The sequence below is a fragment of the Oreochromis niloticus genome, linkage group LG6 (genome assembly GCF_001858045.2).
Source record: "Oreochromis niloticus isolate F11D_XX linkage group LG6, O_niloticus_UMD_NMBU, whole genome shotgun sequence".
NCBI classification, from domain to species: Eukaryota; Metazoa; Chordata; class Actinopteri; order Cichliformes; family Cichlidae; genus Oreochromis; species Oreochromis niloticus.
In genome coordinates this window covers 31749943-31776797 of record NC_031971.2, presented here as the reverse complement: position 1 = coordinate 31776797, position 26855 = coordinate 31749943, and the positions used below count along the sequence as shown (strand labels likewise).

Sequence of the window (26855 nt, the reverse complement as noted above, 5' to 3'; positions counted from 1 at the left end):
CCTCAAGTTTTTACGCATGCCTTTCAGCCTGAAGGGTGCCACCCAAACTTTCCAGCGTTTGATGGCCTCGGTCTTGCGTGGGCTGCCTTTTGTTTTTGTATATCTAGATGATATACTGGTTGCCAGCAGCTCAGAGGGACAGCACATGTCCCACCTGCTTCAGGTTTTTCAGCGCTTGGCAGCACATGGCCTGATTATTAACCCCTCAAAATGTATAGTTTTGTTTGCCGGTCCTGGATTTCCTCCAACAACGTATTTTCGAGGAGGATGCGGTTCAGTTGCCAGACAAAGTCCGGACCGGACCAGATTTTACGCGTCCCACATCCTTTAAGGCACATCAAGAATTTTGGGCAATGGTGAATTTTTACAACTGCTTTCTCCCCAGAGTAGCACACCTGCTGCAACCACTTTATGGTGCACTGAAAGGTAAAAACGCCAATGACCCTATTGACTGGGTCCCAGAACGGCTCAGGGCATTTTGTAAGTCCACATTGGCTAATGCTGCCCTGCTGACCCACCCGTCCCCTTTGGCAATTCACCGTATACGTTGACCACCAACCTTTGACGTTTGCCGTGTCCAAAGTTTCATGTTCTCCTTAAATTGCTGTCTGTCTGAAAGATGTCCAAAAGACGGTGTGGGCTTTTTAGATAATAGGGAAACTTTCTGGAGGAAACCTGGTCTTGTTAGGAGAGATAGTACCCAGCTGCTCTCATTTCTAGAAATCTGGCTATTTTCACCAGCCTATTAATCAACCAAAGACCAAGACAGACTTTTAATTCATTTGAAAGCCTGATGCTTAGCCTTGTCCATCCCAGCTGCAAAACTCAAAAAACATTCTTCTTTGGCTCTTGATGAAGGGGGTCGCACTTTTCTCCTCTCCCTTACCCTTATCTTCCCTGCTTGGCTTGTTGTGTCCTTGTCTAGTCTCGTCTACTTTTCTACTCTTGCCCTGGAACACTCTCACAGTCTGTTCTCTAAAACCTAAAAGAGGAATTATGGATTTGATCATCTGATACCTGAATGCAATTGACACCCTCTTCTCAACGAGAAACCTGGGCTCGGGTGAGCCTTAGTGTCCTGGAGGGACGTTCCTTGCCGGATACACGATGGACAGGTGGCATAACTGGAGGGTTGTGTGCCTGGCGGGACTGTCGATCGAGGACATTGAAGATATCTACCTTTTCGGAACCATGATAACAGGGTTCTTGCTGATCGGAGCTGGCTTGGCCCTGGCTTATCGAAGATTAAAGAAAGTGGAATCGGCTGTTCAAAACCCCACAAGGCTGCCCACTGTGATTGAAGCGATGGGACGAGTCGTGACTTCTCAAAATGGGCTCATTGAACGCAGCACAGATAAGATCTTGGAGAAGCTTGAGGCTGCTGTAAACACTCAGACTAAGACCTCTGAGCGAAAATTGGATAACATCTTGGAGAAGCTCACAGCGGTTGTGAGTTCTCAGAATTTGCTCTTTGAGAGCAAGATTGATAACATCCCAGAGAAGCTCATGGCTCTCCAATGGGAGATTGAGAGACCAGTGTCGGACTGCTAGAGCGGCTGTGAAATTCACATGCAGTTGTTCGCACTAAAGGAAAAACCACCATCATTTCATGCAGTCTATGGTGTATTGACAGACATGTGCTTTTTGTGCTGGGGTGTTTTTTTTTCTGTTCTCAAACTGTTCTCCCATTAGGAGCTCAGCCTGAGTGGAGTTTTTTTCTCCTCCTCTCACCTCATGTTATGCATTTTCGTTGTTTTTTCCTATCAGCCTACCTCACTGACATGTCTTCCCAATGTGATGTTTGTGTAAAGTTTGGTCAGAGGGTTCCTTTGTAAGTGCGCATGCGCCATTAGCGTGCTGCCTGCTGTAACCTATAATTTCCTTGGGGATTAAGTATTTCTGATTCTGATTATTTGTGATCATCTATCATCCACCTGGGCCTTACACAGAGTTTCTGTCTGATTTCTCAGACTTTTATCTGATTTAGTGCTCAGCTCAGATAAAATAATTATTGTGGGTGATTTTAACATCCATGTAGATGCCAAAAATGACAGCCTCAACACAGCATTTAATCTGTTATTTATGGATGCCCGTTTTCGCCGCTAAAAAAAGTATCCATAACTCGTAATTTTGAGTTTCGACTTTTCAACTCAAAATTTTCTAAATTAATAAATTTTGTTAACTTAAAATTAATTCAAAATTTTGAGAAAAGTAACTCGAAATTTCGAGTTAGCGCTGCCAATCAGTAATCTACGTGAATGATGTAATTTCCTTGTTACCCGGAAGCTGAAGCCCTCAGCTACAAATGCTAAGCTACCAGTATTACAGCCAGTCATGAAGCCAGAAATTGCTGAGTATTTTCAGCATGGCTTCACCAATGATCAAATCCTTGTGTTATTAGCTGAATCACATGGCGTTACTATCAGCAAACGTACTCTCGAAAGCCCCAGTTTGTTGCCATCCGGTTTTGAGTACGAATTCCTCTGCGGCATATCCTTCCGGGTAACAAGAAAATTACGTCATTCATGTAGATTACTGACTGGCAGAGCTAACTTGAAATTTCGGGTTACTTTTCTCAAAATGTCGAGTTAATGAGTCGAAATTTCAAGTTATGGATACTTTTTTTTTTAGTGGCGGAAACGGGCTTCCGCAGTTGTTAGACTCAATTGGCTTTTCTCAAAATGTAAAAGAACCCACCCACCACTTTAATCACACTCTAGATCTTGTTTTAAAATATGGCATAGAAACTGAACATTTAACAGTGTTTCCTGAAAACCCTCTCTTGTCTGATCATTTCCTGATAACATTTACATTTACAATAATTGATTACATACAGGCAATTTAATTATTTTTACATACTGGTGATTATTTTGATTCAAATGAGACAGAACAATAATATGAGTTTTTAAAAAACAGAAAATAAAAGAATATTCCACAGTATATACTCCATAGTATCAACTGACCATTATGCCACCGCCTTTAAATGATAAGCATTGTGGAGGATCATTAACAACGCTCTATGCCCTTGGTTAATGTAGTACAGAGAATTAAGTTTGTTCTGGGGGTAAAGGCAGGATCCCTTTTGCTTTCTTTGCTTTCCCTGTCAATGAAATCCTAAAATACAAGATCTCATATATTGGCGTCAGGATTTTACTGTAAAAAAATCCCTGCTGCCGAAACTTCAAAAATCCCAGCCAAATACGTCATGTAAAGTTACTCAATATGTTTTGATCAGACCACTTGTCTGATTATTTTTACATACTGGTGGATATTTGGATTCAAAAGAGGCAGTACAACAATATGAGCAATAACATGAGATTTTATAAAACACAAAAGAAAAGAATATTTATTAGATCCCGTGAACTAATTATTAAACTGCATGGTAAGACATTATTTAAACATGTAAACCTTTATTGATTTTCCAGTGTTTACTTGTTTCTTTAGAGAAGAGATAATATTTATCAGGACTAAACAGTTTCCCAACCTGCTGCTGGGAAATTATGTGTACATGTGTTTGGAAAGAGGATGAATAGTCATTTTGTGGGAGTGCAGGAGGAGGGAGGTTAGTGAATAAAAGAAGGATGCTGCACGGCCACAGTTTACTTTAGCAGCAGGAAAGGTTCGGGATAATGAGGAGGACTCTGCTGCTGCTGGCCTGTCTGGCCTTTGCTTCTCTCACTTGTGTAGCTGATGGAGCTCCATTGTAAGTACACCTGCTGTACTTTTACACATTCCCAGTGAGGTTGAATTAATTCATGCAAAACAAAGCCAATGTCATTATCTTGGATGTGTGCAGAAGGTTGAATTGAATTGAATTGAATTGAATTGAATTTTTGCATGAATATATTATTTTATTTTGCATGTTTGGTTTCACATTGTTTTTTAAGGAAGAAGGCATGGGTGGTATTTGAAGGAAAGGGAATGAGGAAAAACTTATGGAAAAACATATTATTAATGAAACCAGAGTCCAACTAACTTTATTGCTAACTTCATTTTATTTGTTTTTTTGTGTAATGAGTAGCTGCAGCCAGGTCTGCAGCTTATGTAACATAAGTCAAGGCAATCTGGTATTTAAAGTGATGCCAAGAAGTTGTCCTAAACTTTGTCCAGAGTTTGCACTTTGGTGCATTACGCCAGACAAAGCAAATAGACTCCAGAAGCATGATGAAAAGATTTATTGATTTAGTTTTGGACTTCATTCAAGATAATCAATAGATCACTGATTGTGTTTAAAGTCCAGCACATAGCTCATAACCAATCGGAATTTACCCAAAAAATGAACCTTTCCATGGGTTAAAACATCTGATGTTTATAATGACAACCTCTTTATGTTGTCACTGTGGCTCCTTTTCAAGGAACCAGTCACATATTGGGAACAGAACTGTCATTACGATAAAGAAAGAACAACATCAAAGAATAGCATTTAAAGTGTTTTAAACATTGTGAAAGGGTATATTCTAACATGTTAAACAGACCTTAAATAAAACACAGAGGATTTCACCCCCTGAAATCTAACAATAACTTTATAATATAAAATGGTTCATATTGTCTATGAATAACACTAATGACAAATCAACAAACTGGCATCAGGCTGCGCTGCAATATTTAAATAGAGAGCATTCAAAAATGTGAGCTCAGACTTTAGCAAAGAAGCACAAAGATAACATTTGTCAACCTGGGAATTAAGAATTCCTGTTTAACACTCTTACTGAATACTGGCTATTTCCACTTCCTCAAAACCTTGAAAAATATTTTTTAAAAACCCACAAATTAAAAAAAGATAATTAAGGGTCACATGGGAAAACAGCCGGTAAATACTTTTTTTGAAAGTATTTGTTCATAAAACCTTTATACAATAAAAAAACAGATAAAAATAATAATCCATCTTTAATTTTTAATTAAAAATAATTATTTCAGCAATTATTAACATGTTTTTCATAGTGTCTAAAATGAACATATAACATAATAAATAAATAATTTATTCTTTAGTCAGTAACAGCATGTGTTTATCTACACAGAGACTAATATCATTAACATCTTTCTCTTTTATCGCTGCTCTGCAGGCAAGTGATGTCTGCCCCAAACTTGTTGCGGGTGGGAACAGCAGAAAACATCTTTGTGGAGTGTCAAGACTGCACTGGAGTAGACGTTAGGGTTGAAATCAATGTGATGAACCATCCAACCAAAACGAAAAGGCTGGCAACAACATCTGTCACCCTCAACAGTGGAAATGACTTTCAGCAGCTTGGGAAAGTAACGGTAAGTTGAATTATTTGTTTACTTCATATGTGACTGTCATTGTTATTTCTATTTCATTAAATATTCAATTATCATTGAATATGGCATCCAAGTCTTCATAGGCTTTTCATACTGGTCTCAGATCCCTGCAGGAGACTTCAGTAAAGATCCCAACGCGAAGCAGTACGTATACCTACAGGCTCAGTTCCCCGACCGCCTCCTGGAGAAAGTCGTCATGGTGTCCTTCCAGTCTGGTTACATCTTCATTCAGACTGACAAGACCCTTTATACACCAAACACCAAAGGTGAGTCTACCGCTACCTCATGACTGAGAAACACAGCACACACAAGGGTAGTTGTGTGGCGACCCACTAGAGGGCTCCACTCACAGCCAAGCTTAGAGGAGGGGTTTTTGTTGTGTTTGGGTGCGATATGCTCAGTTGATGTATGGAGGTGAATAAAGTTGGAATGGAAAACTAGAGCTCCTGTGTCGTGTGTCCCATGCGTCCATAGTTCTATTTTTATTTTATTTAATACAGATTCGATATTTTTTCAGGGCCATTCAATAAACTTAAGGAAACATGGTGCTGCTCCAACAATTTAGTTTTAAATTTGAGACAAAAAACAGTTTGTTACAGTAATTATGTGACTATGGCATCACTTTTCACAAATTAGAAAGCTGTTTTGTGTAGTCCGTGCAGTCCCTTTGAAAAAGGTTAGAACATCTGATAATTTTTTTCAGTGAAGATTTGAAAGGAAAAAAAATCATACATTTCCCTCAGTTTGACTAAGACATATTTTAAATGAATGATCTTAATTTAAATTAGTAAACTGAACTTCTTTATTAAATATTCCTCCCAACATGTATACATCACTGCCCGAGCAGCAAAAATAACATCTTCTCTTCTCTTCAGTTCTTTTCAGGATGTTTGCACTGACACCCCAGATGGAGCCTGTAGAGAGGGATGAAGCAGCCCAAACTGATGTTTCCATTGCCATTGAGTTTGTGGTATTGTGTTTTATTCTTCATTGGCTCAGAATTGAAAGTGACATTATGCAATCAGCCGTAGCTAAACAACGAAAACACATAAACTTTTTTTATTAGATTTTTTAATATTGTCGTTCATATATTAGTTTTGAAACTTTATTTTTTTCCACAGACACCTGAAGGCATTGTTTTACCACTTGACCCAGTCTCTCTAAAATCAGGTATTCATTCTGGAGATTTCCAGCTTGGTGAAATTGTTAGGTGAGTATTATTATTATTATTGTTATTATTATTATTATTATCATTATTGTTATTATTATTATTATTGTTGTTATCATTGTTATTATTAATGTAGTGTAAGTGTATATTATGTAGTGTTGTATGTGTTAAATTGATTTTTTTTACTATACAATCAATCTTGCATATTTTAAACTTATACACTTCCATAATTCGGCAATTATAGTCTAATTAGATCCTGTGTGTAGAATATAGTCTGCAGTCTGATTAATGTGTTAGTTTCAGTTTTACGAATGCTTGAACTATTTGTTTGATTAATTTCTCTCTCTCTGTGTGTGTGTGTGTGTGTGTGTGTGTGTGTGTGTCTAGTACTGGACTGTGGAAAGTGGTGGCAAAATTCCAGAGCAACCCACAGCAAATCTATTCTGCAGAATTTGAGGTCAAAGAGTATGGTGAGCATCCCATTAGCTGTATAGTACTTGCACTATTTACTGTTTTTAAATGTGCAATGCAAATAGTAACTTCAACTTGACACAGAAAATGTTTTATTCATTTCATTTATTCATTCATTTATTATTTGCAGTTCTTCCCAGTTTTGAGGTGAAACTGACACCACTAACACAGTTCTTCCACGTGAACAGCAGAGATTTCACCGTCAGAATCAAAGCTACGTATGTAATTGTATTGTGGATTTAAGTAGTATGTATGTGATCCTTTGTTGTTACAGTTTGACCTGGGTTCAAACTGGTTGTTCACAAGCACATCTTTATTCCATGGTTTAAGGTATCTGTTTGGTCAAGAGGTGGAAGGAACAGCCTATGTGGTATTTGGGGTCATCAAAAAGGACCAAAGCAAGCAGAGCTTTCCAGACTCTCTTCAGAGAGTGCCGGTGAGCCCATATTTATACTTAAGATTTAGCCTTTCCATGTAAAGTGATGCTGACATAAGAGTTTAAATACCTCCTACTCCTCACAAACTGTATTGTTGTGCTATAACTGTGGAACATATTTTTACATGAACATCTTTATGTTGCTGAATTAGATTGAAAATGGTGAAGGAGAGGTGACACTGAGGAGGGAAGACATAACAAAAGTTGAGCGGGACATCAACAGTCTTGTAGGGGGCGCCATATTTGTATCTGTCAGTGTGCTGACAGAAAGTGGTAAGAAAGAAGCCTGTCTTTTTAAGCCTGTTCAGTACACCCCCCCCCCCCCCCCCCCCCCACACACACACACACACTCACACATAATTTTTTTTTTTTAAAAAGAGCATCTGTGTCAGAAATGACAAATTACTGTTTGTTTGTTTTATTTTTGGTGAAAACAAAGTGAGTAATAGAAAAACAAATGAATTCTGACAATTTTTTGTGTGTATAATTATTTTCTTGTACCCTGTCACAGGTAGTGAAATGGTGGAGGCTGAACTGAGAGGTATCCAGATTGTTACATCACCCTATACGATCCACTTTAAAAGAACTCCAAAATATTTCAAGCCAGGAATGTCCTTTGATGTTGTGGTAAAGCACTAATTTAAATTTACATAGTCTGACATAATATTACACTTTGAAATAATAATTTTGATACGTCAGTTGTGGTATTTGAAGAAATTATAATTCCTTTACAAAGTGTTATGATTCAATTTCTTTTTTCTGATGTCAGGTTGAAGTTTTAAATCCTGATGAAACTCCAGCACAAAACATTCCAGTAGTGATTAATCCTGGGCCAGTCAGGGGATTCACTGCAGCTAATGGCATGGCTCGGCTTACCATCAATACAGGAGGAAATGAAGCCGAGCTGAGAATCACTGTAAGTTTTAAGTTTTGATAAAGCTTTAACCCCCCCCCACATAACAGTCTTCAAAAAAAGAAAACAAACTAACAACAACAGCACCATCAATAATCTTACTACAATGATATATATATACACACACACAAAAACACCCAGCACGCCCCTGCGGGCCGTTTATCCTTCAAGCTCGGGTCCTCTACCAGAGGCCTGGGAGCTTGAGGGTCCTGCGCAGTACCTTAGCTGTTCCCAGGACTGCGCTCTTCTGGACAGAGATCTCCGATGTTGTTCCCGGGATCTGCTGGAGCCACTCGCCTAGCTTGGGAGTCACTGCACCTAGTGCTCCGATTACCACGGGGACCACCGTTACCTTCACCCTCCACATCCTCTCGAGCTCTTCTCTGAGCCCTTGGTATTTCTCCAGCTTCTCGTGTTCCTTCTTTCTGATGTTGCTGTCATTCGGAACCGCTACATCGATCACTACGGCCGTCTTCTTCTGTTTGTCTACCACCACTATGTCCGGTTGGTTAGCCACCACCATTTTGTCCGTCTGTATCTGGAAGTCCCACAGGATCTTAGCTCGGTCATTCTCCACCACCCTTGGGGGCGTCTCCCATTTTGACCTCGGAACTTCCAAGCCATATTCGGCACAGATGTTTCTGTATACTATGCCGGCCACTTGGTTATGGCGTTCCATGTATGCCCTGCCTGCTAGCATCTTGCACCATGCTGTTATGTGCTGGATTGTCTCAGGGGCATCTTTACACAGCCTGCACCTGGGCCTTGCCTGGTATGATAGACCCATACATATATATATATATATATATATATATATATATATATATATACAGGGCTCTAGACTAACTTTTTGACATGGACGCACCGGTACGCCTAACTTTAAAAATGTAGGCGTACCGGCACAAAAGTTAGGCGCACTCAGATTTTTCAACCACATCGCTTAACACCGCAGTTTTACATGTGCACTTTCTTTGGGGGGAGGTCCATACAGACAATATTCATTTCTAAATTATTAACTAACAAACTTGTGCTTAAATTGCTTTGTCAGTATTGTAGAAAATGTTAAACTTAATCATCATCTTGGGTCCTCTGACGACCTGTTTGCTGCTGCCTGCTGCTGAAAGGCAGTGGGGAGAGGGGACACTTGGGCAGTGCATTTATTGCAGCATATAATGTGTTTTCTGGATACACTGCTGTTTTTTCAGCATTCAAAGATTGATGGCACCGTGTCAGAGCTGGCTATGAATTTCAAACGGATCAGTCCTTAACAAAAAAGTTATCAATGGTTCTTTTCATCTTTCCTTATTCCCCACAGCTACATCCACTTCTGTCAGGCCTAGGCTGCTCACTAGGGTTGGGTATCATCACTGATTTCTATAATCCATTCGATTCCAGTTCTCAAAGTCCTGATTCGATTCAATTTAGCCTCAGACAGTCAGAAATATTATAATTCTGATCATTTATCAGTACTGATACATGTGAGACTTCATCAGAATTGTGAACATCACAGCAGATGCCTTTGTGTGAAAGTAACTGAGAATAAAACACAGAAAAACATGAAGGAGATTTTCCTGGTCTGGCGTTTTATACCAGATAACCTTAAAAATATTCTGCAATATTCTGCAATTTTGCATAATTTTAAGAAGTTTAAATTTCTTCAGTATTGAACAGCAGAAATTAGGCTTTCTTGTCCGAGGTCATTTAAGTGAAAAAAGGAAAAAGAAAAGAAAAAGACAGCGGCCGACAGCGCTGTAAACAATGGTAGACTGGTGGGTAATAAGCGAATGAATAATGCAGAAAACAGAGATTTGAGACGGGAAACTGTTCTTGAAGTACAGAGAGAGAGAGAGAGAGAGCTGTGCATGAAGTGTGATTTTTATCGTGGTGGAAGCAAAACAGCAAAAGTAAGAGGGAATTCATGACGACATTGATCAAATGTGAAGTGTAGTTTGCTGCTTCTTTTGCTGCTGGCTCGGCGAATTTTGGTTGGAGAGAAAAAAAACCTGCAGCTCAGAATCAGCGCAAAAAAGACGGAAACACAGCGTGGACCCGACGCATCAGAATCGCTAAGCTCCGACAGCGTGTCCGTGTTCGGGCCGTGGGGTGAGAAAGCCGAGAAAGACAAAGCTGATTCTGATGCCTCGGGTCCGCTCTGTGTTTACGTCTTTGTGTGGAATCCGTTAATGAATTGATATCGCTTTATTCAAGCTACTCACCTCTCTCTTCCACCTGCACTTTCAACTGGACCAGGGCCAATCAGAGAGGTCCCGCCCCTGACTATCTCTGATTGGTTTAGTCCACGATAGGGGCATAATGTGTGTCTGTTGTTGACCACACGGAGAGTTGCAGAGATTTTTTTATGTTTTTTGTTACCCGAAAATATTTGGTCGCACCGTGCGACTACTAGTACTATTACTTCAACTCAAACTACTACTACTAATAATAATAATTATAATAATGACAGTATTAAAAATAACTTTTAATAATAATAATAGGGCAGCACAGTGGCTGCCAGAATGCTATTTTGGAGTGTTCTGGCCCACTTTAACGCTTGCTCACACAAATACTGCCCACAGGCAGTAAAGGTAATTTTCAACCCCTTTGTACAATAACATAGAAAGAGATTATCACTTACTTATCACTTAATTTAACTTTTTGCTCATTGGTTATGTATGCTGGGCTTTAATTACAGGTCCTGACTGATCCTTGTATAGTTACACATAAATGTTTTTCTTATGCTCATTATGGCTTATGTGTGTGTGTCATTAATTACAGGCAATGACCGATCACAACATTCTTACAGCTGATAAACAAGCAAGAGCAGAGATGACAGCAAGACCATACCAGAGCAAGACCAGGACTTTTATCCACATAGGTGAGAAAAATCCTGATGAAGTATTGCATAAAGTAAAAGTATAAAGATTGTTACTGTAGGTAGAAGTGGAAGTATACTGTGTGAAACATGCACTAAAAGATGTGTTCAAACTATAACATTTATTGAAACATATTTGCAGGTGTGGATGCAGCTGAGCTGAAAATAGGAGACAATCTAAAAATCAACCTCAATCTCAACCAGCAGCCAAATCAAAATCATGATATCACATATCTGGTAAGAGACTTATTTATTTGTATTTATAGAGAGAGCTATTTTTTCTGTGATGAAACAAATGGTCATAGTACATACATGTGCGCTTAAGATATTAGGTATTAATGTGTAACTGTGTTTCCCCAGATCCAGAGCAGAGGTCAGCTAGTGAAATATGGCCGTTACAAGACAAGAGGCCAAGTACTGATTTCCCTGATACAACCAATCACCAAAGAAATGCTGCCATCGTTCCGCATCATAGCCTATTTCCATACAAGTTCAAATGAAGTGGTATCAGACTCTGTTTGGGTGGATGTAAAAGACACCTGCATGGGCACTGTAAGACACTCAAGAGCTATGAAAGAGTGAATCTTTACAGCCAAAATGCACAAATCTTGCTCATTTCTACAGTAGTACTTATTTTTTAACATATACAAATTTGCATGTCACACTCACTTAGCTGAAACTGGAATCCTCACGACCTGCTGCAGCCTATGAGCCTCGCAAGATGTTTGGTCTGAAAGTCACAGGAAATCCAGAGGCCACAGTGGGACTGGTGGCAGTTGACAAAGGTGTCTACGTCCTAAACAACAAGCACCGCCTGACACAGAAAAAGGTCATTTCTCAATTATTTTTTGCTTTTTATATTTTATAAATTGTTTAGCTTCAGTAAACAAATTGCACATATTGGATTTCATATTAATTTACGTATTGCATACATACCAAAAACCTGAAACTTGTTATGTTGTTACAGCGTGTTAACCTGTGCCTCAGAACAACTATGCATTAGCTGTGGCACACGCCAGGTGGCCCGTAGGTCCCCAGTTAGATTTGTTGCTCTGAGTGTGTGTAGAGAGGAGGAAAGATTATTGTGAGTCTAAAATTAAAAAAATAAAAATGTGACGGTGAATTTAATATCATAATGTACAATGTCAATAAGATATTTTTTATGTTTTAGCCTATTTATTTTTAGATTTGTGAGCCATATTCAAGTCCTCCTACTGTAAGCTTACTGATACAAATGGTCTGGTTGATATACATTCTTGTATGTGTTTGTACTTTAACCTGTAGGTGTGGGACATAGTAGAGCAGTATGACACAGGCTGCACACCTGGTGGAGGAAAGGACAGTATGGGTGTCTTCTTTGATGCTGGGCTATTGTTTGAGTCCAACACTGATGCAAAGACCACATATAGACAAGGTGACAATGCAACAGAGCATCCCACTCTTTTACCGTTGTCTAATACTTTTCTCTTGGCTTCACTGCTAAACCCTTGAAGAATGATGATTATTTCTATCATGTTTGAACAGTCCAACAACAAAGGTTGTGTTATATTCTTCCTATTTTAGTAACATAAAAACCAAATTCAGTTTCAGGCTTGTTTCATATGGTATATTTTGTATGTGTCGCATTTTACAGAGATTAAATGCCAGCCTGCGAACAGAAAGAAACGCAACGCTGCTGTAATGGATGTCAGAAGCAGCTTATGTAAGTATATATATAGATATAAATATTTATATATACATATAAATATTTATATACATAAATATCCACATATTAATTCACAATTTCACACATATCACTGTTTTTACTTTTGACAGGCTATGCATTAGTCAACAGACAAAAAGAAATAAAAAAAACATTTGTTTTATGCTTTTGACTTCATTAAAATATTTTCTGTTTACAAAAAGCCATATTTAAAAATATATGTTTGGAACTTTACAGTGAATCACAGTTCTCATGCTTTCTTCCACAACCGTCTCTGTTTTCAGTAAAAAATTATACAGACCCAATAGAATCTGAGTGTTGTCTGGATGGCATGAAGGAAACCCCCCTTTCATACACCTGTGAGGTCCGCAGCGAGTACATTGTTGATGGTCAAGGCTGCCGTGATGCTTTCCTGCGCTGCTGCAAGGCAGTGGAAACCCTTCGAGCAGAGAAGAGGGAGGAAGACCTCAAACTGGCTCGCAGTAAGAGATGGAAACGAAATGTGTGATGGTTATCTATAGTCATGCTATTTGTCATAAAATTCACAAAATGATATAATTTTTAATCAAAATCCAGGTGAAGGAGAAGACAACAGTTTCATGGACAGCAATGAAATTGTTACTCGCACCAAGTTCCCAGAAAGTTGGCTCTGGTCTGATATCAAATTGCCTCCTTGCCCTAGAAACACACACTGGTGAGTCATTGTAACACACAAACACATACAAATGAAAAGATAAGTTAATTAATTATCACAGTTACATCTTAAGCTATCTCTCAGACTGTTAACATTTTTCTCTGTTTCAGTGACACCACATCATTTGTGAAAAATGTTCCTTTGCAAGATTCAATCACAACCTGGCAGTTCACCGGCATCAGTCTGTCAAGAACTCACGGTGAGGACTCGGTGACTAAAATATGGCTGTTTTTGGCCTTCCATTTACTTTTTTAAACATTTCATTATTTTCTGCATATTTTCTTTAAGGAATCTGTGTGGGTGATTCATTTGAGGTCATTGTCAAGAAGGATTTCTTCATTGATCTCAGGCTGCCTTATTCTGCTGTCCGTGGAGAGCAGATAGAAATTAAAGCAATCCTCCACAACTACAGCCCTGATCGAATCACTGTAAGTACAGAACCACAGTAATTACTGGACTGAAACACAGTGATGTTCAAAAGTGTCATCTTGTGCAGTTTATTATGGGCATTTTCATGTTGTGTTCTTAAAATCCCTTTAAAAAAAGAGAAGTGATTATTAAAGAGATTATTTTAACAAAGCTCAGAAATTTTGTAGGTGTTAACCATAGGCTGCTCATTTTATGTAAAAATGTAGTTTGTTGTTGTTTTGGTTCGTGAGCTTGAATTTTTTTTTATTTGTGTGTTATACATGAGTGTAGACTTGTATATAGTTAAACATGTATGGATTATATAATGTTAAATTTTGAATATTGATTTGTAAATAATAGAATTTCAATCAAGGGGGTAGGAACAGAAAAAGAGTAAGTTTCATCCTACTCCTTTTTGAGCATAAACATTGTGTAGACAGAGATATTCATGAAAAGTTGATGTTTTAAGTTTTTCTTTTCTCTTGTTATTTCAGTTAAACTTACATGTTCAAAGTAAAACTATTCTATCTGTCTATCTAGGCTTATCATATTTGGTTTATCATCAACTCAAATTGAAGAGTACAATCTCTTTTTCAGGTTGAGTTTATTACCTAAGTTTTCTGTAAATAAGGAGAAATGAAATTGCCAAAAGTTAAAGGAATGCTTAAAAATCTCTATATTTCATTAGGATCTTTGTATTCTTCCAGTTTGAAACACCACATGATCAGTTTCTTCTCCAACTTTGTCATTGCTGTTTTTCTTTTATAAAGGTACGCATCGATTTGACTGAGGAGGAGCACGTGTGCAGTTCAGCTTCCAAACGTGGTCGATATCGCCAGGAGGTCACTGTTGGGGCCGAGACCACACGATCTGTCCCCTTCGTCATTATTCCCATGAAGGAGGGAGAACGGCGCATTGAGGTTAAAGCAGCTGTTAAGGACTCATATCTCAATGATGGAGTCATGAAGATGCTGCGGGTGGTGGTAAGAAACCCAGTGTTTGCTATATGTATGCCCAAAAATGTGTTCAATATCACTTTCCTATTAAATAAAACAAAAATGCTTTTTCTTATCTGAATGTGAAAAGGCCTTTCAAAATTGGTAGTAATAAAATAATTTGAAAGCTATTGTTTGTTGAGGTTTAGGCACAAAAAGGAACAGACAGAAACAATAACAGGAGTCTGGCTCAATCCCAGACCAAACGTCGGACTGATAATTTTGGAGACTAACAATATGTGTTGAACTTTTGTTCTAATACTACATGATTATCACTGCCAAAAGAATTTCCCTTAATAATCTCAGAAATCATCAAAAATATAATAATCATACTGGTCAAATGCATTTTTAGTTCATTGCTTGTTTTTGTGTCTATTTTGTAAAAGGGATTTTATTTAAAATGTGAGTATAGGAAGATGAAGAACCAGTACAGTACTCTAATCAGTACTGAACAGCAAACTGCCAAAGCCTAGCCAAAAGAAAACCTAAACAGTTATTTATGATAATGTAGGTCAGTTTTATCCATATTTCATTTCTAAAAATCATGGTTATCATCAATACTGATGTATATTACTGAAATACGTTCACCGTGTTCATTTGGGAGAAATGTTTTCCAGGTAAAATACAGAAACTGTTTGAAACCATAGACACACAGGCATGCTAAGGCATAGCTGATAATGAATTTGATGCCAAATGAGTTGCTTAGGCCAAGTTAGAGAAACTATGTGGTTTTGATTCAAATAACAGGTTAATATGGTTAATGTTGCAGGAAGTCTGTCACCTTGGTTAAAGTTACATGGGAATAATATTTAGTAATTACGTATAGTTAAAAATGGATAAGAGTTTAGTTGAAAATTTAAATAGATCTGACAGTTCAAGCTAAGTCAGACCTCTAAAGCTTTACAGATGGCCAAAATGTTGCAGACAGACAATTAAGTGAAGGATTTTCAAATCGTCAACACTTAGTTAACAGTGTCGAGGATCCTGTCACTTAACCATGTCATGCCAGATATCACAGAATGTCTTCTGAATTTTTCTAACATTCATAAAACGGCGCGTCAAAAATATTGTGGTTTTGAAAAGGGTTTTGGTTTCATACCAATGTTGATGTTGTATTTTATATTATGTTTATATTTTATATATTGTAAGGAAAAATACTCTATGCATATGATAACACTGTAAACCACCACAGTCACTTAATTATTATCTGCCTCTCAGCAGCACACTTTCAGTATCTATTGCAACTACAAAGTATGCATTGTACAGCTGCAATAATAAGTTGACTACTAACATCATTTGCGTTTTTGCTGCTGTGGCTACGTCTCTCACACACCGAGAGAGGTTCACTTCACACAACAAGAATACAAAGTTAAACAGAGTTTAGTCACACAAATTGCAGTTAGGCTTAGAAGGACAAACTGTGGAGGACTTAATTTAATTGTGGATTTATTTCCTGTTTTGTATCAACTACACTTTTCTTTGCTAAAATAATAATGATTTCCAATGTTTGTCTGTTTTCCAGCCTGAGGGCGTACTGGTTAAACATCCAAAGATCGTGACTTTAGATCCTATTAAGAAAGGAGAAAGTGAGTTTATCCATTAAAAAAGCTACATTCTAATTATTAAGTCACACGCTGATTTTCACCATAATAAAACATTTTTTTCTCTGTTTAGATGGTGTACAGAACGAAGTTCTTAACAGTGGAATTCAAAGGAAAGATTTGGTTCCAAACACACCTACTAGCACACAGATCTCTGTGACAGGTGAGAAATATTTAATATTTGGGCAGTTTATGTGATTCAGTGGCTATATCACCCTGAACCTTCTGTTGTACATTGTTATTGTTTACATTCGGGACTGACTACCTTAATGGTTGTTGTGAACCTTTTTTGTATGTGTATGCATGCAGGGAGAGAACAAGTATCTCAGCTGGTGGAGAATGCCATTGGTGGTAACTCAATGGGTACTCTAATCAAACAACCCTCGGGCTGTGGGGAGCAGAACATGATCTCAATGACTCTGCCTGTTATTGCAACCTTGTATTTGGACAAAACCAACCAGTGGGAAACTGTGGGATTTGACAAACGTAATGAAGCCCTCCAACATATAAAAACTGGTAGGCTCTCACAGATGTACATAAATTCTTTGGTGACACAATAAACACACAGAGCTCCTCAAAATTGTTTCCAATAAATACGAGTCAGATCCAAGTTGAATAGCAGTGAAGTAAAAAGATTGTTTTTTTTTTTAATTGTTTCATCAAGGTTACACAAACCAGTTGGCCTACCGTAAAAGTGATGGATCGTTTGCTGCATGGGTTGCTCGCCCAGCTAGCACCTGGTGAGGCACCCACAAACATCCATGAATTCATACACAATATTTTGCATGTGCTGCCTGAATTTCTGATTTTGTACTGGCAATATATTTTAAGGGCAGATAAAATTAAATTAAGCTATTGTATCCCCTCTTCCTCTCTATAAGGCTGACTGCCTATGTTGCCAAGGTGTTTGCAATGGCCCATCATCTGGTTGCAATACAAGATAATGTGATCTGTGATGCTGTCAAGTATCTTATTCTCAAAGGACAACAACCTGATGGTGTTTTCAAAGAATTTACAGCTGTAATCCACGGAGAGATGAATGTGAGTGCACTGATTCTATTAACAGAAGTTCTTCATCTATACTTGAAATACAAAATGGCTTATAACTAAATGAGAAGCCAGTTATACAACTGCCAATCACCTTTTATAAATATTATAAACTGTTCTGTTAGAAATAATAATAATATTATGTTTGTGCTTCATCTGTAGGGTGATGTGGCCGGCTCAGATTCAGACGCCTCCATGACAGCTTTCTGCCTCATTGCAATGCAGGAGTCACGCTCAATATGTTCCGACACTGTCAATGTGAGTATTTCACCTGCAAACATTGTTGTTACAAAGTATCTGAAATAATCAAATGGTGATACCTTGTATTGCACTTGCATTGAAGATTTAAACCACAGACCAGCAAAAACAGACAGAGTTTAATTCAGCTCACCAACATATTCTGTAGGCTCACAAAAGGAAGAAGAACATTATGTTCTGTTCTCCTGTCACTCGTTATCCTTCTTTCTTTTTCCTTTTTTCATCTGCCCAGAGTCTCCCAGGCAGTATAGACAAAGCAGTGGCCTACCTGGAGAGGCGACTGCCCAGCCTCACCAACCCTTATGCTGTGGCCATGACATCATATGCACTGGCTAATGAAAACAAATTGAACAGAGAGATCCTATTCAAGTTTGTTTCCCCAGGTATGTTCACACACACACACACACGCGCACACACACACACACACACACACACACACACACACACACACACACAGTACGTGTTTACGCGATCAGTGTAACTATGATTATTACAGTTTCAGTGAATTCCAAAAACCAGTTGGGAAAACTGTGAAAAAGAAAACTGTACTGTTTCAGTGCTTTTCAGTTCCTACCCTGTCCTTCTCTCATACATACAGGACATAACCATAGGCTAAAATACACAGATGTGGAACTCAGAACAGGTCCAGTGAAAGCAATAGTGCTTTTATTTACAGTAAAGTTACAAAAAAATGACAACAGAAGGAATTGTGAGCTAGTGTGTCCAGGTTTGCAATATTTACAGATCCACAGAAACTCTTTTTACAGGGAAAACTCTCTGCATTTTAAAAACTCACTTAGACACAGCCAGGATTCCTGTGCAGAGACAAGAAAAATGTGAGGTGACGACAAAAGACAGAATATAAAAACTTCATATGTGCCGACAACACTTTGCAGTTCAACAATAAGGCCTGAAATATGGGTATTCCTCTAGCTTAAATCACAGACAGAACAGCTGATTACCAACAGAAGAGTTTGGGAACTCCAGATTTGCTGGCACCAGAGGTTGGGAACCTTTTAGATTGATTTCCAAGTCGGACATGTTTCGTATACCCTGCCAAACCCTCTGGCATTCCAGATGCACTGAAAGTGGTGCAGATGATGCTGCACACGGACAGAACACTTACCTTTAATTGCCAGAAACAGGGGAGGTTGTTAGCCCAGCGATGCCTCAAATGGTAGCCAAGTGGGAGCCTAGTAGCCAAGGACGTCATGGTGTAGTGGGCTTACTTGATTCATGTTAGCTGCGTGCTCCACCTGGACTAATTTGTGCAGTGGAGAGCCGCTTCTAAATCCTGGTTGCCTTGTTTGGCCAGCACACTAGAAAGAAGGAAGTCAGAGGGAAGACTTACCCAGGCACAAAACTCTCTCCAGACACAGGATAGAGGATAATTCAAGTGGTTCAGAGGATACAGAGATGTTAACTGGTTTTCTGGGAGATGTGGCTGATTTTAGACAGAGCTGATAGCCATTGTTCTGCCACAAATGAGGGAATTCTAGCTTGAATAGAAAGCCGATCATCTGAAGACTACCACGAGGTGATTGTTTTAACTCTTGGTGTTCGGACATGAGATGCGGGAAGGACTTTCCCTTGGAACAGAAGGCATGGTTACAGGGACACACAGCAAACACACACACACTGACAGAGGGAGATGAGCGAGAGAATGAGAAGAGGAGAGACAGACAGAAGTGGGTGAAAAGCACTGAAGACTGGAAGACCATGACTTTTGTTATTCATGAATTTTAGAATTTACTTTTTTATAAAATATCTGAAAAAATCTCATCGATTTTCTTGCGCTCCTGAAAACTTTACTTATTGAATGTTATACTTGATTAATTTCTGACTTCTCATTAAAATCCAGTGTGCCTACTAAAATTTGGGTATATATATTTATCAATTTGATTTATCTAATGAATAACAGTATTTTTTAACTTTAAAAAGGTTTTTACATTTTTTTCTAAAATATTTCTGTTTTATATTATAGTAATAAAAATTTACTTGTGTGATTGTGTCTGTCAGAGCTATCTCACTGGCCTGTACCTAGAGGGCGTATTTACACTTTGGAAGCCACAGCTTATGCTCTTCTTGCTCTTGTCAAGACCCAGGTGAGCATGTCCAAATTATATAATCCATCTGTCATTCATGTGTCACTAAAATATTAAAGGTTTTGGACACAAAATCATTGAAAATTTACTTTACAGTATTAAAATACCATCACTGACCATTCCAGAGTACTTGAGTTACCATTTATTTAACTGTGAAATTCCAGCTCAATGAAAATAATTTCTCCATTTAGTTTTATGTTGTGTTATTATTGTGTGCAAATACAAATTAAAACAAATAAGACATTACTTTGTACAGCTTCATTATGAACTATGAAAAACATCGCATTTTCTTCCATTAGGCAAGTTTCTGGACTGGATTTTAATTACACCCGAATAAAAAGCAAAAAGCAGATTAGAAAGCCTAAAACTCTGAAGTACCTTTGAAAAATGTTTTCCATATTTTTTTTAAACTCTACTCTTGTCTTGTACTGTTTTAATAAAGAACTTTGAAGATGCCAGACCTGTTGTGAGATGGTTCAACGCACAACAGAAGGTGGGCGGAGGCTATGGATCAACTCAGGTAACACAAAACTTCCTGTCAATCAAGATATCTTATACATATTGTCTCATCTTATAACCTTTGCTTGTCTTTATCTCCCTCACTTTCTTCTCTCCAGGCTACTATAATGGTCTATCAAGCTGTAGCAGAGTACTGGATCAACGCTAACGAGCCACAGTATGATCTGAATGTGGACATCAAGTTGCCAGGAAGGTCGGCACCTGAAAAGTACAATTTCAACCAGAACAACCACTATGCCACAAGAACGTCTAAGGTGAGAAGACACAGTTTCACAAACACAGTCACCATGTAGCACAATTTGTCAGTCTGAAAACATGTCCTCTAGCAGTAAATAAATCTCAGTACTGCTAGTGTTTCTGTCTTTTTGGCAATCCGTCTCACCAGTCTGCAAGCTTTTTGGTCTTTTTTTCCCTAACAGACAGAATTCATGAGAGGATTCAGTGCAATTTAAATTCAGTCGGTGGGAGCAAAGTGAGCTTATCTCTGTTTTTTTTTCTCATCTTTGTGTGTTTGTACATATTAATCCCAACAGATTAATGACATAAACCAGGACATCACAGTGACTGCTAGGGGAACAGGAGAAGCAACAGTGACAGTAAGTTATCTGTTAGTTGATCATTTCAGAATCCTAGACAAGGCTTTTTAAACCTTAAAAGAAGAGTATAACAAAGACTTGTTTATCACACAATATAAAAACACATTTTTTCTGATGCAACAGTTGGTATCACTGTATTACGCTAAGCCCAAAGAACGGGAGAGTGACTGTCAGAATTTTACCCTCTCAGTGGATCTCATAGAAGGTACTTATCCCTTATCTCCTATTTTTATTGCACTTATCTGTATGTTTTCATTAAATCTGTTTGCTTCAGTTTATGGCATTTTATTTGTTTGTGCTCCTTTTTTCTTTTTCCTTATTCTTTCAGAAAAATCAAATGCAGATGAAAAGATATACAAGCTTAGGATAGAGGTCATGTAAGTACAATATAAACTACACTTTAGAAATAGTATTGACTTTAACTCTTTTTGTTCCCCTCCATTTAAATCTGCTGTCATTTGAATCATTCTTGTCATTCTCTCTACAGGTATAAGAACAGGGATCGTGATGCAGGCATGTCAATCTTGGATATTGGCTTACTAACTGGTTTTGCTGTTGAAACAAAAGACTTGGATTTGGTAAGAAGAGACACCCACAAATAAGTTATGTGGTTACAGTTAAAGAAAATAATAAGACCTCTTAATGTTTACAAATTTGTCTTTATGTGTGTCTCTAGTTGTCTAAAGGACGTGGGCGCACCATATCAAAATATGAGATGAACAAAGTCCTGTCAGAAAGAGGCTCACTCATCATTTATTTGGACAAGGTTGGAAATCACACCAATCTTTCTTCTTATCCCCCTTTTTTCCACTTTGCCTTGTTTTTTATTTATGTTTTTCCCTGTCTATATTTCAAATCCCAGGTTTCTCACACACGAACAGAAGAAATTGTTTTTAGGATCAAACAGGAAATGCCGGTGGGCGTCTTACAACCCGCAGCTGTATCTGTCTATGAATACTATGAACGTGAGTCTCATAAACATGTTACCTTTGTTACCTCCAATCACTTTCACAGCTATATGTGTATAAAAATGCGCCTAGACATGCAAACTGCTTCTGCAAAGATTTGTGAAAGAATGGGTCGCTCTCAGAAGCTCAGTGAATTCCAGCCTCTTACTATGATCGATGACACCCGTGCAACAAGTCCAGTCATGAGATTTCTTCAAATATTACTAAATATTCCACAATCCACTGTTAGTGCTATTATAACAAAGTGACAGTGATTAGGAACAACTGCAACTCAGCCATCAAGTGGTAGGTCATATAAAATCACAGAGTGTGGTCAGCAGATGCTGAAGCACACAGAGGTTGCTAACTTTCTGCAGAGTCAATAGTTACAGACCTCCTAACTTCATGTGGAACAGAACAGAGAGAGCATAGAGAGTTTCATGGAATGTCAGGAGCTCGGCTTGGCCCCTTATTTCCAGTTAAAGAAAATCTTAACGCTTCAGCATACCAATACGTTTGGACAATTTCACCATCCCAACTTTGTGGAAACAGTTTGGGGATGGTCTCTTCCTGTTCTAACATGATTGTGCACCAATGCACAAAGTGTGGTCCATAAAGACATAGATGAGCAAATCTGGTTAGGAAGAGCTTTACTATCCTGCAACAGTCTTGACCTCAACCCGATAGAAGAGGTTTGGGATGAATTAAAATTGGAGATTGTAAACTAGGCCTTTTTGCTTAATATTGGTGTCTGACCTCACAAACGCACTTTGGGAAGAATGATCAAAAAATCCTATAAACACACTCCTGAACCTTGTGGAAAGCATCCCAGAAGAGTTGAAGCTGTTATTGCTGCAAAGGTTGTGCTGACATCATATTAAACCCTATGAATTAAGGTCAAGTGAATTTCTGTGTGAAGGGAGAAGAGCAAAATACTTTTAGCAGTGTAATGTAAATAGGCACACTATGCCATTTTATTTGATCATTTTGATATCAATTGTTATATCTACCATAGCTGTCACAAAATAACAGTCAAATACTTGTTTTTTTCCTCAATGCAGAAACACGCTGCGTGAAATTCTACCATCCACAGAGGGAAGCTGGAAAACTACTGCAGCTCTGTAGAGATAACATATGCACATGTGCTGAAGGTAAAGACAATCATATATATAATCATATACATCTGATTAAATAAGCTTATTTTACAACTGTAATTAAAAGGTTTTCATGTATTTTATATTAACTTTAAATGGTACAGAAAACAGCAGTAGAAGTGTTATTAAAGTAAAGATTTTATTTTAAAAGTCAAATTTTGAGCAAAAATCAGAATCAGAATTGCGTTTATCGGCCATTTATATGCACAAATACATAAGGGCTGCCACAAATGATTATTCTGATAGTCAACTAGTCACAGATTATTTTTGCAATTAGTTGACTAATCAGATCATGCATGATGCAAGCATGATGAAAACTGATTCATGCAACTGGACAAAGAACACAAGCACACAGCAAATCTACAACAGGATAGTTTGAACCAATGTCCAGAACCCAACCCATTTGAAATGCTGCAGCAAGAGTATGATAGACTTACACATGGGCAAACTTAAAATTCCTCAAACGAAGTGAGACACTGATTTAGAGAAAACAGTTACTTATTACTGCTAAAGGTGATTCTGCAAGCTTTTGAATCATTGGATATACTTTCACACTGCAGTATTCTAGCCTGTGAAAGCACGTTTGTTTTTCATAACTAGCTAGGGTGCTGTTAGTAACTTTAGATATATGCACAAATCTACAATTAAAAAAATCTAAAAGACGCCTATTTTGGCAAATCTGATTTAAAATTTGGTTTGCAGTAAATAATCAAAGGTTTATGTTAGAGACAGTAGTCACAACACTCAGAGCAGGAACAAAATGCTTACTGATATATTTGTTGTATATTCGACCTTCATATACCTGCAGTCACCTATCAACACACATGTATACATCAGCTTTGTATTTTTACCCTGTCCCTATTGTGTACTTACAGAGAACTGCAGTATGCAGAAGAAGGACAAAATCCCCAATGATGACCGCCAAGCTAAGATTTGTGAGAGTACAGAGACCAGCAAAGTAGACTATGGTAAACAAACATGAATGGGTTACATTTAGGTTTATTTAATAGAATATAGTAAAGCAAAAAGCTAAAAACTATACTTTGGCTGCCCACAGCTTACAAAGTACTGGTGGAAGAGGTTGTAGAAGAGTTATCCACAGACAGTCACAAAGTCAAAGTGCTGGACCCCATCAAAGAAGGCAAGTACTTACGTCCTTTAAACGTCTATTTTAAAAGAAATTACTAGTTTGTTTTTGTGGCATTAAGATAGCAGTGACAGTTATTTTCTATGATAGCCACAAAAAAATGGGCAATTTGAAGGACAAATCATGCATTTTATAAAACTGCTGCTTGCTTTTGTACTGAGAGGTACATTTAGTGGTTGACACCATTTGCTATCAGTAAGCCAGATTAGCTTGTCTTGCTGATACCCATTTTCTTATTTAACATTTAATACTCAGCATAAGCATATTGCCAAAACACTAATATTACACATACAACACTATATTATGATGATACAACCAGGAATATATATGGACACAGCAGCACTGTGTTTAACTATAACTTGAGAAACACATTCAGTCATTCATAAATCACTGCTCTCAACTGTCATATCTTAATTACAGGGAGTCTTGATGTTGGTCCACTGAATAAACAGCGCATATTTCTCAGTTATCAACACTGCAGAGAAGCTTTAAGTTTGGAACGAGGAAAAACCTACCTTATCATGGGCTCAGATAAAGATATTCACCGAGATGACAAAAAGAATACGTAAGTATATTGTTTGTCTGGCTGTGCTTGTGTGTGGTGTATATTTAAACTCATTTCAGAGTTCTATTCATTAATCATACCTTCAATTAATAAATGTAATTATCTTGAACTGTGTATATTTATCACAGTTGTTTTATTCCAAATTTTGCTGATTGGTCACACAAACACTATTTTTCTTTCAATTGTTCTTTTCAGATTTGAGTACGTAATTGGTGAGAGAACCTGGGTTGAGTACTGGCCTACAGCAGAAGAGTGTCAGACTGACAAATACCGGGATACCTGCTTGGGCTTGGAGGAGATGGTCAATCAGTACTCACTCTTTAGATGCATCGGGTAGTAAAACAAAAACCAAAAAAACATTTCAAATCTTGTTATTCTGCTGTTTTTACAATTTTCTGTAAAACGGAAACCAATATAACATAAGGGTTTCACCATTTCACTGCAGTGATTAAAATGTATTCAAATGGGGTACTGGCTCTGTGTGTCTTTTGTTAAGTTTATGGTGGTTGAAAAAGTTCTCGCATTTCTAATGCATTTGAAACATAACAAGCACAACAAAGAATAAAACATTTGAAATAAAACATCTGGAAACCGGAAGCTCAGTTTTCAAAGTTTTATTTAATTTATGTTGTGCCAAATCACAACCGTTCTCTCAAGGTGCATTACACTCTAAGGTAAAGACCATACATTAATATGTATGTCTATGAGAAAGCACTGGGCGACAGTAGGAAGGAAAATCTCCTTTTTAGCAGGAAGAAACCTCTGGCAGAACCAGGGTCAGGGATGACCAGTTGGGGGTGAGGGGAGAGGAACAGGACAAAAGAGACAATGTGGAATCAATGACAACTATTAACTAAATGCAAGGTATAAACACACAATGAGTGAAAAAAGTGTGAAGTAGAAACACTAAGTGCATCACGGGAAGCTCTTGGCAGCCTATTGGCCTGTTGCAGCATAATTAAGGTAGAAATCAGTCTCTGCAGCTGGTCCTAACTGTGCTTTATCAAAAAGGAAAGTTTTAAGCCTTATCTTAAAAGTGGGAGACAGTCTGTCTCCCACTGTCATGGCACGAAGTGTCAGGCGGAGTGTGCAGATTTAACACACAGGTACACGACACGTGACATGAAAATAATTTATTTACAGCGGTGAGTAAACACAGGTGATGATACAAAGTGCAGGGAACTATTTACAAACATGGAAAACCTTGTAACTTAAAAGATCATGAACATGAGCAAGGGTTAGAAATCAGTGGCTGTGAAACTCTGGGCACTTTAACCAGAATGGCGTGAACATGATTATGCAGCAGAGTCCTCGGGGGGAAGGTAACTCATGCCGTGGACATAATTAGACGGGGTACGGGCTGAAGGTCCAAAACTCTGTAACAGAGGGGAAAAAAGTCACTCTGGATCCAAGCGGAACTTGTCAACAAGTCCTGAGCGTAACATTTTCAGAGCCTGAAAGCTGCAGGCTCTGCTTTCCATTGTGCTTTTAAAGACCACAAGTAATCAAAGAGTCAGAGTTAACTGCTCATTGGGGTGAAATGGTACTGTGAGCGCCCGATTATAAAGACCTTATGAAGAGAAGAATTTCAAATTCAATCCTGGGACTCTGGAGCTAACGTAAGTCATTTTAAATGCTGAGTAAGTAATTGTAAATTGTGAATAACTTTATAACATCTCATATTTTAGAAATAGAAATAATTACACTGTAGTTACAGTTAAAGAGTGAATAAGTATTTCTAGTAGTACCTAAATTCTGAATATTTTTCACAATAAGGGGACACAAATTATGCTGGATGTAATTTTGTAATTTTAGGCTGTAAGCATAATTTCTTGGTAATTTTGTGGAAAAACAAACAATATTTCCCCATATTACATTTTAAGAACACTGCATTTAGGGTGCCTGTAACTCAGGATGTAGAGCAGGACATCCACTAACTGGAAGGTTGTTGGTTGTCTACGATGCATCCATGAGAGTATG

General features: G+C 38.0%; 2 protein-coding genes across 2 annotated transcripts in view; both read left to right on the top strand.

Annotated features, from left to right (window-relative positions):
- LOC100692186 (complement C3) overlaps positions 1–24611 on the top strand; it is a 48518-nt gene extending 23907 nt beyond the window's left edge. The window contains exon 42 of the mRNA XM_019347499.2: positions 24344–24611. Within this exon, the coding sequence (XP_019203044.1) occupies positions 24344–24351 (8 nt within the window). The 3' untranslated portion in view covers positions 24352–24611. The remainder of the gene's footprint in view (positions 1–24343) is intronic.
- On the top strand, positions 3547–25343 carry LOC100700974 (complement C3). Its single transcript, XM_019347500.2, has 43 exons — positions 3547–3703; positions 5064–5259; positions 5381–5543; positions 6153–6247; positions 6399–6487; positions 6833–6915; positions 7047–7134; positions 7247–7352; positions 7505–7625; positions 7864–7979; positions 8122–8268; positions 11041–11140; positions 11280–11374; positions 11498–11689; positions 11811–11966; positions 12422–12551; positions 12771–12839; positions 13124–13321; positions 13416–13533; positions 13644–13732; positions 13822–13961; positions 14712–14924; positions 16459–16522; positions 16611–16700; positions 16847–17053; positions 17202–17277; positions 17419–17578; positions 17747–17842; positions 18075–18225; positions 19862–19947; positions 20390–20467; positions 20565–20720; positions 21000–21062; positions 21186–21267; positions 21391–21439; positions 21550–21640; positions 21739–21828; positions 21925–22027; positions 23071–23160; positions 24039–24131; positions 24221–24304; positions 24731–24875; positions 25071–25343. Exons 1-43 carry the CDS (start codon positions 3630–3632, stop codon positions 25210–25212), a joined length of 4974 nt encoding a protein of 1657 aa, XP_019203045.1. The 5' UTR covers positions 3547–3629; the 3' UTR covers positions 25213–25343.
- Positions 25344–26855: the final 1512 nt, after the last annotated feature.